Consider the following 11,869-nt stretch of genomic DNA (forward strand, 5'->3'; position numbering starts at 1 on the left):
CGCCGCCAGCACCTACCCCGACGCCTCAAGCTCCACCGTTGGGAGCTCCAGCTCGCCCCCCGTGCGGCGTGGTCGTGGCCTTTTCCCTCCTCCTCTAGCTCCAAGAAAGGGAACAGCGGGCAGGACAAGTTCGCCATCCGTGTCGTCTCCCGGCGTGACCGCCCATGCCCGGATCCTCGCTAGCTGCCTCCCCTGCTCGTGAGGTCGACGCCGACGGATCGAAGGACGCCAGAGCCGCCCCTCTCCGAGCTCCCCCTATGGCCACCGCAGGCGATTGCAAGGAGAAGGCGGCGGGCGATGAAGACTCCACCGAGAAGTTGGCAGTGGTGTTGCCCGCACGCAATTGGAAGGCCCCGGGGCATCGTCTAGCCCACACCCATCCAATTTAGGGGCTTCTTGTTGTGCTCTCAGGCCCCAGTAAGAACCCCAATCCCTAGATCTCTTTTCGTGTGTTAAGTTGTGCTTAAGAACTGCTGATGCAGACATAAGGTTAGGGCAAGGATTTTGGTTAATTGGAATAAGGCAGCGCTTTAACCTTAGTTCCTCAGTTTCAGCTTTAACATGTGCTGTCTCCATATATAGTATATGCTCTGGTTAACATATGCTCAGTTTCAGACACTATTGGTTGTTTTCAAATCCTAGGATTCTTTTAGCTCGGTACCTTACATTTCTGCTGCTTGTGCTCTTCTCAGAGGTTATTTTCGCAGACTACAACAACGATGGTGGTCGGATGTAGCTCGTCCAAGCTTGCACTGAAGGAGACAAGATGAAGAGGATTTTGCAGAAGCACTAACGTCGATCAACACATGATGGGGAATCATCCCACTCGGTTCGTACAAGCTAATCTGGGTAACTTGATCTACAACTTATTCTAATGATGATGTTTCATGGTTTATATGTAATTTGCAGCACTGTAGGCCTAATATGTGTTTCATTTTTTGGTCAGGAACAATTCATTTACTCATTTTGCTATTATGTCTGTCATATTATGCATTTGCTTGCTTTTGTTTGTCACTATTTACCAATTCTGAATAATTACAGTTGTTTTTCTGGTGTCCAACTTTAGTATAGTTTTCTGTTAACTTGGTATAAGCAAATATGTTTTGTTGGTTGACAAGCACTACAATGTCAAATGTTAGGAACAAGAATCCCATGGATAAGTGTTTGCATTCCTGGCACAAATGTGTCTGTTCACATATTCTCCCCACCTTTTTAGATTCTTTACACAAGTCTTAAACATGCACTTGATGTCACTTCTGTTATGTAGGGGGAGGTTGTGGAACGAATTCTGTTGGTGGTACTAGCTACTTGACTTTGTTTTATTTCTAAAATAGTGACGCCTTTCTCCTTTGATGTTTTGGTTATTTTTGTACTTGACACATTTTTTGGATTCTTATGTGCTTTATTGCAGTTAGTCTTCCCACATGTAGTCATGGAAGGCTACCAGATTTTGATGTGCATTTTGTATATATTCAACCAAACATTGTACTCACATTATGTGTGTACATATTCTGTTTTCCGTGCATGGTACCATGCCCTTATCAAATTGGTTTTCTGAATAATGTAGTAATCTACATTGAGGAAACACATGCATATTTTTTTGCTCTATTTTATCATATCGATTTTGTAGCAATGCATGAGCATATACCTATTCTCTACTATTCTATATGAGCCTAACGAGGGCGTCCACAACTACACCGTGCCCCCGCCCCCGTCAACCACGCGCGTCATGCCCCCGCCCACGCTCTCCCGCGATCTTCGCCGCCGCGTCTTCACCACCCAAGCCCGTGATCTCCGCCGCCGTCCGCACTTGGGTCAGGTCAGATCTGCATTTGGTGGCCCATCCCCATCCTCATCCTCATCCGCACGCCCCCGCCCATGCTCGCCCCGGATCTCCGCCGCCGTGTCTTAACCATCCTCGCCCGTGATCTCCACCGCTGTACGCACTTGGGTCAGGTTAGATCTGCGTTTGGTGGCCCGTCCCCATCCTCATACTCTTCTGCGCGCCCACGCCCGCTTCTTCATCCCCGCCCACTCCTGCGGTACGATGTGGTGGTGTGCCTGGACATACTACTTCATCCCTGTCCACTTCATCAAGAGGAGGCAACTGCACTTGGGTAGTACGATGTGCTGGTGTCCCTGGATTTTTATTTGTGTGTGGTCGAGTTGTTCCCAGGCCCGTTCAAGGCCATGCGTGCCTATCTGTGTGCCGAGGGTAACATGGAGAACACCGTCCGCCAGGCTGGCTGGCAAGTCGTCCCCGTAGCTTCATCTCCATTAAGGGGATTGGGAACAAGAGGAGGCCACTGCACTTGGGACTTCGAATAGATAGTTATGTAAGTTTCTAATTGCTTATTTGTTTAATTTCTAATTGATATACTATAATCTTCTACTGTTGATTCATACAACACAGGGAACCTGAGAGTCATGGGGCTTCACCTTCTATCCGTGTTTTTACTAAACACAGTTGGACATACTTGGTGTATGTTTTTTTTCTACTTAACATCATATGTATGATCAACAATTAGAGAAGGTAACATTTCTGTTCAACACACTTCTGGAATAAGAATTTGTTATTTTCTAGAATTTTCAGTGACCTTTATATATATTCAGTAGCACATTAGTTTTGCCATAGCTGAAATAAACACTGGTCAGAATTCAACATGAATGTGCCTAATTATTTTTAACACATTAATTCTAAGGCGGTCACCATACCAGGTAGAGTAAATAAGCTAAGGAAAGAGGTGTGGTGCATAGCAATAACCTAAACAACACAAATAATAGTGAATCAGAAGGCACTGATGGAGAACAAGTATATGTAGTCACTGACGGAGAACAAGTATATGTGGAGAACACATAGCTAAATTTTGCCTTGGCACATAGCACTTGTTAAGGAGAATATAGAACAAACAAAACAATTATCAAAAGGGACTATTTTTTTCGTTTTCCCTTGCTCGGCCAGATGTTTGATGCAAATACACGATCTATTTAAATATTTGAAAGAAGCAATGGAGATAAACCAAATTAATATGAAACAATTCAAGTAAAACTGACTACCATGTATTGTGTAGAACTCCTTCAACTGGTTTTATAAGCAGAACACAATGTTCAAACTCGCAGAATGGACATGCTATTTTTGTCCATCGAGGAATCCGACAGTCAAACATTGTGCATTTATCTCAAAAGGAATTATAAGACAATGATCTTGTCTTCCTTTGTTAGCACTATACAAATTATGTTTTAATTAATAGTCAGCTGAAGTTTGAGCTTAAACTATTTTGGTCTGTCCATTTAGCTCAACCTTCTTTTGGCTAGGAATATACAAATGTCTTGTAAGCCGGATTCCTCGATGGGTCGGTATATAGTCCCGTAAGGACTTCTGTGCTTACATCTATAGTTTTAGCATGGTTTCTTGTATTGTGTACACGAGACTGACCCAAAACTATTGATCGTTTTATACTATTTGGGATTTCTTCGGAAAGGTTATTTGAGAAATCGTGTATGCTTGTTTTGTAAAATTAGAAGGAAAAGAGAACAACTACGAAGTGTATGGGGTTGCTATTTACTTTGCATGAAATTTAGACAGTGTTTGACTGCCCTGCATGATGATGTTGCTATTTACTTTACGTGCATTTTGACTAACGATTTGTTGCTATGTTCCTGAGGATCTATGGATATCTGCTTTCCTGTTGGTACTAAGGTTTGCTCCCATCCCTGCCTTCTTTTATACCATGTTTGCAAAGAATTACCATTTTACCTGCTATTTTTGTTTGCTATTCTTAAGGAAGCCAACAGGAAATTTTGGACTGCTACTTGGATTAATGCTCGAGAAAAAAGGTGCATGACATCAATATTGCTATTCTATTTGTTCTATAGAACCTTATGTGGAAACGTGCATTACACAGTCCCAGCCTCCTAGAGACTATATGTATGCTGTTATATATGTTTGAAGAAAATAGAGAAAATGAAAATTGTGTGCTTAGTAATTGTATGTGCTGCTTTACTTTTGTCATGTATTGATTGAAAGTTTAAATATGCCAGCTTTTCATTCACTACACTAAACCAGTTAACTTCCTTTCACACCGGTGCACCCAAGACATGGTATGCAGTCCCTAGGGACCGAGCCTCAGAGCTAGAGGAAGTTATTCGTGTACATGGATATGGAGGAAACCCTGACCGCCTTGGTATTTGTCCTTTCTCATGCTCGCCATCTGCATGTTTCGGTTGTGGTCTAGCAGGTTCCATAAATTTGTATTGTTAATCTACGCAGCATCGCTGGCAGTGCTTGGGGAGAAGACAACATTGATGTCTCCAGATGTTCTTGTAGCCCGTGGTGTGCCCTGCTGTAGGTACAAGCTCTGAAATGGCCAGAGTTTCCATTGGGTCAAATGTTCATGATATTTTTCAGACATCAGATCTTATGATTTTTTTTGCTGATATGTACTGTTTCAGGTTAGTACAGTGTCCTGGAGAGTTTGTGGTGACATTCCCAAGGGCATACCACATTGGGTTTAGTCATGGTTAGTTATGCCATTGAACTAATGATGCCTTTTTGGCACAATTTTATTGAATTGATTGTGATGTGCTATTTGTTAACTATGTTTATTCTAGCTTTGCTAGATTTTCACCTTCATGGTATGAGCAGTATAAACAAAATAATAATGGTTTCATGGATAATCCTTAAACGGATCAGTGCTCCCCTCATCAGTTATATAACAAACTGAGGGTGCTCGAGATATTATGTATATTACTAACGATCATTTTGATGATACTGGATTTCTCTTTACTTAGTTCACTAAAGCTAGATTGCTTGTTTTTCCTGTTGATAGAACAGTTCCCATGTGCAATTATGGATAGTTTGAAGTTATATAACAAACTGAGGGTGCTCGAGATAATATATATAGTACTAACGATCAATTTGATGATTCTGAACTTCTCTTCACTGAAGCAGATTGCTTGTTTTCCCTGTTGACATAATAGTTCCCATGTGCAATTAACAAGATTCTACGCCATGTTCATTTGTTCATACCATTTTTATCAATTTTATTTCTTTTACTTTGTAATCTTTTTGTGATAATGTAAAATTTATTTATTTTTTTAAGTATGAATAGTTGTGACTTATCTATACTACTCTATAAGGATGTAAGGAGGGCGTCCACAGGCTACGCCATGCCTCCACCTCCGCAGATCATGCCTACCCTGCCCCGCCCGCGACAGCCTGCAAGCATTAATGAAGTTGTCTGTTTTGCAATAACTTTGTGGAGCGGTTTGATCATCACTGTCCATGGGTCGGTCGGTGCATAGGACTGGTAAGGTCCTCAAGATTACTAGTTGTTTTATTGGCGTCCTCAACTTTTGGTGTAAAACAGTCATTGCAGTCTGAAATAAAAATCTCATTCGATAACTTCACTCATTGCTCAAGGTGATAACTCTAGTGCACAAGAATCCGCTGAACAGGGTGGCGTTGAGCTGTATGAAGAGGTGAACAACCGTGGGCTCTACGCTATTGCCCAGGCTGAGTCGTCTGCTATAAGGTTCTCGGTGGACTCGCCATGAGAAGGTTACGCTCTTGCGTAGTTACCCTGCATCTTACTGTTGTAGTCACTCTCACAGCAGGCTCGACTTTTTGATGTGCCAGGCCTGTGTTCGAAGGTGACAATTATTCAACCCCTTCATTGCATTTTATAATTAGTGGGAGGGACTTATTACTCTTCCATTGTTCAAAGTGTTGGAGAAATATGCACTTATGAACTACGTCAATTTTAGTGATTTGTTGTTTTAGTTGTGTTGTGTCCTGTCATCTATACAACAAATAGGTTACCATGTACCAACCTTGTGTCAGAAGAAGACCATATCACATGTGCCAACTGGTATTGTACCTCTAAGAAGCTTTGGCGATAGGCTTATGAGATATTTATGGTTGGCCACATTACTTGTTTGTTTGTAGGTTTTGAGTTTGTTTTATTATTAATAGGTCAAGCTTCGATTGCTAAAATATTCTTTTTAGTATGCTCTTTTGGTGTCTTTTGTTTATTTCTGGTATTTAATCTTATACTAAATTGGCTCGTTTGATTTTCAGGGCATGTTATGGTGTTCTCTGGTTTGTCATCGAGAATAGCTCTTTCTCTTCTGTCAAGGGTTTTACCAATGGCTTGTAACAACTGGATGTAGAATGATTTTTGTTTTTTAACTGATGTAGTGTGTTTTTGCATTACAATCCATTGTGGCTAAGGGGGCAGCACATGTAGTGTGTAGTCATCGTGAATTTAATAGTAACTAGCTCTACAGTTGTGATTGGTTTATAAATGTGTTTGGTTGGACCTATCAATTGGATGTTTGTTGGCTACATCACATATTCTCTTAAGTTTACTTTGTGTGGTCGTTGATGTTGTCTTTATAAAGTGCAGGTTCAATGTTTTAACTCCCGTAGCAACGCACGGGCACATACCTATATTATTGAATCCACTACAGACTTTCTGGAGCTGGCTCTTCAGTTTGGCATGATCATGATGTTTGCCTGTGCATTTCCATTGATATTCTGCTTTGCAGCTCTGGTATGGATCTCTATCACTAAATCACTAATTCACTATGTTGTTTAGCCTCTCTTGTGTTTGTTGCTTTGATTTAACTCTGTTAATGTTGTTGTGAACTACTTGGACTACAGAACAATGTTACTGAAATCAGAGCAGATGCATTGAAGTTGTTAGTCATGTTGAAAACACCTGAGCCGCGTGCTGCAGCTACAATTGGAGCATGGTTGAACATATTCCAGGTTTACTAGCTGAGCTTTTTAATTTCACTACTTGTGAGTTGTCGGAATATGCATGCCCTGATTCACTCTGAAGTTTGTTTTCAGTTCTTGGTTGTGATGGCAATATGCACCAACTGCTTGCTTCTCGTTTGTCTGTATGACGAGGAGGGGAAATGGAGGATTGAGCCAGGACTAGCAGCAATCCTCATAATGGAGCATGCTCTCCTCTTAATCAAGTTTGGTTTCTCACACTTTGTGCTTGAGGTGATTTTCTGTATCTATCTGCTTCTATTCAGTTGCTGCGATTTCTTCATAACTGAAGTGCCCTTGTGCTGTTTCTTGGTTTTATTTCTGCCAATTAGGAGCCTGCGTGGGTGAAAGCAAATCGTGTGCGGTATGTAGCTCAGGCACAAAACGTCTGCTCCAAACAACTTTTGAGGAGCATTTCAAAATTTGACGAAAAACTGGATTGAGAAACACCATGCACAGTTTAGCGGTTATCGCTGGTTTTGTAGTTTAGGTAGAGCGGTTTTGTATAGTACAAAGATGTACAAATCTAGGGGTGTAATATCTTGATGCATATGACCGTTAAGTGTAGATATTAGGTGATCGCCACCTATCTTACCAGCAAATGGTAAAGAATGCCGTCAAGTGTAAGTCAGTTTTTCCCCTCTTTCATTTTAATGGTCTGTTGAATTGAACGGAAACTCACATTCTGCACCATGTAATGTGCTGTGGGTGATTTCGAAGAGTAAGATGGCACCCTAGCCAAAAGATATCAATTAGATATCAATTAGGGCATGTTCGTTTCAATCCTGATCCATATGGATTAGGAATTGAGTGGGTTTAACTCTTGTCTGTTTGGATCTTTGGAATTGGATTCTATTCTAATAACGTCCCATTTGAATCATTGGAATTGAATTCTATTCTAATAATAGTAATTTAGGCATATGTCAATTAAGCTAATTCGCTTTTATGTAAAATATATTTATATACTATTATTATCAAGATGTCGGAGATATTTATGTGCCACATTTTTACTATAGAGGAGTGAGATGAAGAGTGTCATGTAAGTTACAGAGTAGAAACAAATTCTAATAATGCATAAAATTATTTCTCATCATCCACCCCATGAATTTGAGATAGACTTATATATTAACTTTGAAAAATGGTGGAATGTCAAATTCCAAACTAAATAAGTTAATTTATCGAGTGAATTCCAATTCCTCTAACGCCCCGTTTGGATCATTGGAATTGAATTCCATTCTAATAATAGTAATTTAGAGAAGAGTCCAGAGAAATTCACATGTAGTTGTTGTACTTCGCCAGAACTTTGTTGCTAGGAGTACATGAGTCTTGCAATTTTTTTAAAACTTTACTGCTCATTTTCTAGGACTGTTTCCAGTATTTAAGTTAGATTGATGAATCTGCGCTTGTTAATAATTGTTTTATATTGTTGTTCCCACAATGACCACACTGAATGTTTTCTCATGTCATCGACATATGTAAATATATATTGCACGAACTACTTCAACTTTACAAAAGGTATACATGTGTTAGCCTATACTTTATTTAGCTTTATTTGGACAAGTCAGTTTTCCAGAGGATCAGGTACAGCGTGCTTATATATGGGAGGGCTAGCGCGTAATGCCGACTTTTTCCTTAAACAAAATGTGGTTTGCTACAGAAAATCTCCCAGGTTGCATGCGGATTGAGGCACACTCTAGCCCTCTCCGAGAAGAAAAATGTCTTCTCCTGGGGGAGGGGCACTAGCGGACAGCTCGGCAACGGTGAAATAGTTGACAGGTGGTTCTTACCCCGCGTGCGAGCTCAGTGTCTATGTCTTCCCCCGCCCCTTGTAGGAACATGCCTGTGCTAATCTGATCTGATCTAACAACTTACGTCTCACCATCCTGAAGGAACACGCCTGTGCTAATCGATGCCCTGAGCTCAGACGGTTCTGCCTGCAAGAAGCTGGAGTCATCCACGGCAGCCCCGTTCGCAGGTCTGGTTCGTCGTCGGACTCTGACTCTCTCTACTCTCTTAACAAATATCAAATGGTTCCTCATTGTAATCTACGCAATATTCGGTGTCCTCTTTCATACATGCTTTGGTACAGACCGTTGTACCATACGATGAGGTTTCTCTTCAATCTATTCCAAGTTTCGATCATTATTGAACAACAGTTCATGGATATGCAAATTTTGAATTTGATTCTCTGATGCCCACAGAACTGAAAGCGTGGTAACCTTCGACCAGTTCTTATCTTCTGTATTTCCATAGCTTGAATTTTCTCGCTCTCCATCTTATCACTAGAACCACAAATAGATTACGAAACTTTTTCTTTTAACAACATAACACATATTTGTACATAAAATTACCGTGACATTATATGTTCCCGTTGCAACGCACGGGCACTCACCTAGTTTTATTATTAAGTACACAAACAAACAAAACCTCAACAAGATGCTAATTTTATTGAGGTATTATTTATTTTAAACATGTTTCCTAATAATTCTTAAGAATGAGAAGTCATTACACATAAATTTGTATTCCTCTCTTTATTTTCTAAAGTTGGGTATTACAAATCCTACCCCCCTTAACAGATATCTCGTCCTCGAGATTTGTAAGAAGGAGGTTATAGATAGATTGGTTGTAATGTAGCTTTTAGTTTCTAGTTGGTATATTTTTTTAGTCTTTGATACAAATGAGTAGGTGATTAGGAAGGCATGGGTATATATATATATATGTATAGTCATTTTATTATAAAAGATGGGTAGGTTAGGCCAAGAATAGCCTGGGGTAAGAAAGTTTATAGTGAGAAAGAACTTTTGTTGGGTAGTAATGCCTCTGATGATCGAGTTGGACTTCCCTTCTTTCTTGACGAGGTTGATCTTTTCCTTTTCCAATCTTGGGCTCATTAATTCGAGGTTAATGTATATCAGCAGAATTGGGACATATGGTCGAAGTAGTTATGGGTGAGATGGACTACATGATGTAGGTCAAAATCTTGTTTGATGTTAGGTGGTGATAGACAGATTATGCAATCCATCATGACACTGTTGGTTGGATTAGCTCTTTTTGCTCTTGGTTGAGTTGGTTTAATGTACTAGGTTAAGTTAATACCAGGCTAGTAGGGTCTAATCTATTTCACTAGTATTAACTAATCCGTTAAGTAACCCACTTTAGATTGGATCATATTAGAGTAGATGGGATCTAGATTAGATCGGTATAACTAGATTAGACTAGATAATATCTAATTACTTTGGATTAGATCATGGTTGTTACTAGTGTGGGGGTAAATATGCTTATTAGGGCAAGATGAATCCATAAGGACAAGGTAGAATCTTTTGAGGTCAGTTAGATCTATTAGGATAAGGATTAAATCTTTTCAAGATAAGATGTATCTATTAAGATAAGAGGGACTCTTTTAAAATGAGATGGATCTATTAAGATAAGAGAGAGTCTTTTAAGATAAGATGGATCTATTAAGGTAGATACATTTTTAATGACAAACAATCTAAGTTTGATTTGTTATCTTATATATATATATATATATTTTTATGCCTAAGTATATGTAGATGCAATTGTGGACACTACTCCACAACTCATCACACTCAATCAAAGATCCAAATCAAACAAGTATCATAAGAACAAACATTCAAGTTAATAGATACCTATAAAAATAGTTTTGTTTTTGTTCCTAAGAGTAGGTCTCCTATTCATAAAAAAGTCACTTTAGGTACAGGATTTCAAAGTGTGAAAACTACATTTGTCTTTTGAAAGAAAAGGTAAGAGTAATCAGAGTAAAGCGGAAATATATGAGAAAAGATTAAGAAAAGTTTAGAAAAGAATCAGAGTAGCAGAGGTAAGTAAATAAGGGTTGTCCAGTTCTATCTAGGTTTCGTCCTACAATCAACATTCCTCTGATACCACTTCTTTCACACCCGGTTTCGGGGCACCAAGACCCGGGCGCGAACATAAACATCAGGTGTGCTGGGACCAAGTCTCACACATATGATGAATCATGGCACAGGATCGAATGTCACATCTTTACTATATAATAAGAGTTATGTACAAAATAAATAACTAATTACATTATAAGGAGACAACGGTCCAGCAACCCAAAGTTGACTGGGAGACGACGGCCTAGACCTCTCACGAACACATCGCAGCATCCTCCATGTGCCTCATCCTGTGGTACCTGTTCTTGACCTGTGGGGGGTGTGAGACAGCAAGAGTGAGCTCACATACGTTCATAGCTCAACAAGTTGTGGGGAATAATGTGCATGAACTCGCCAAAGGTGGGAGCTCACTGAAGTGTAAGGCTTACCAAAGAGGATGGTTAGAGCTGAGCATTGCTTTTAAAGTTGGTCAAAATTTTATTAGCAATTACTAAGTATAAGTAAATACCAACCCAATTAAGTAGTAGAACAAAAGTAACATCACCTGCGATGCAATGCATATGACAACTTGAATTTAGTTTCATAAATTAATCATGTGAGTGTCCGAGCTGCTCATGACCGTGAGCACGGCTAGTATACTAGTTTTACACTCTGCAGAGGTTGCGCATCTTTATCCACAAGTCATGTTACCCATCTACCAAGAGATGACTAATCTCATACACCTCTACTGAGGAGGCGAGGCAGGGTAACACTACGAGGCCATAACAAAGTTCCACTAGCTTCAGAAAACCCGCTACAGTTTATAGGAAGCTCTAGTGCAGGAATTCCTCGCCTGACCTCCATCGCAGCAAAATCAACCAAGAACCTCCCTACACTGACCACTCCCCTACTGCCCTTGCCCCTTTCGGGTAAGGTAGTCATCCACTAGCTTTCCTAGTTAATCAGCCAAGGGTGTCCCATTAAACGCTTGTGGTAGCACTGTTTTCCCGGGTGGTTCTCCATGTTCCCATTAACATAATGATCTTATCATGAACAGTAAATAATGAATAGATAATAAAAAGTGTAATCATGAATAGTATATCTCCATACCCAAAACCACAATAAGCAATAACAAGTACTACCCAAGAATTCAGTGGTAAACAAGGTATAAAGATAGTCAAACTAGGGTAACATGTTGGGTCCCATCAAAATTAACCTATGCAGATCATTATGA

General features: G+C 40.0%; 1 protein-coding gene and 1 long non-coding RNA gene across 2 annotated transcripts; both read left to right on the forward strand.

Moving 5' to 3' along the window:
* Positions 1-1,802: 1,802 nt before the first annotated feature.
* On the forward strand, positions 1,803-5,285 carry LOC103641483 (uncharacterized). The gene is made up of 7 exons (XR_002265686.3): positions 1,803-2,336; positions 2,414-3,700; positions 3,785-3,837; positions 4,097-4,184; positions 4,271-4,349; positions 4,453-4,520; positions 5,140-5,285. It is a non-coding gene; the product is annotated as an uncharacterized lncRNA (long non-coding RNA).
* Positions 5,286-6,437: 1,152 nt separating this feature from the next.
* On the forward strand, positions 6,438-7,378 carry LOC103641484 (anoctamin-like protein Os01g0706700). The gene is made up of 4 exons (XM_008664836.3): positions 6,438-6,554; positions 6,665-6,772; positions 6,857-7,015; positions 7,114-7,378. Exons 1-4 carry the CDS (start codon positions 6,501-6,503, stop codon positions 7,222-7,224), a joined length of 432 nt encoding a protein of 143 aa, XP_008663058.1. The 5' UTR covers positions 6,438-6,500; the 3' UTR covers positions 7,225-7,378.
* Positions 7,379-11,869: the final 4,491 nt, after the last annotated feature.

This window comes from Zea mays, chromosome 10 (assembly GCF_902167145.1).
Source record: "Zea mays cultivar B73 chromosome 10, Zm-B73-REFERENCE-NAM-5.0, whole genome shotgun sequence".
Taxonomy (NCBI): Eukaryota; Viridiplantae; Streptophyta; class Magnoliopsida; order Poales; family Poaceae; genus Zea; species Zea mays.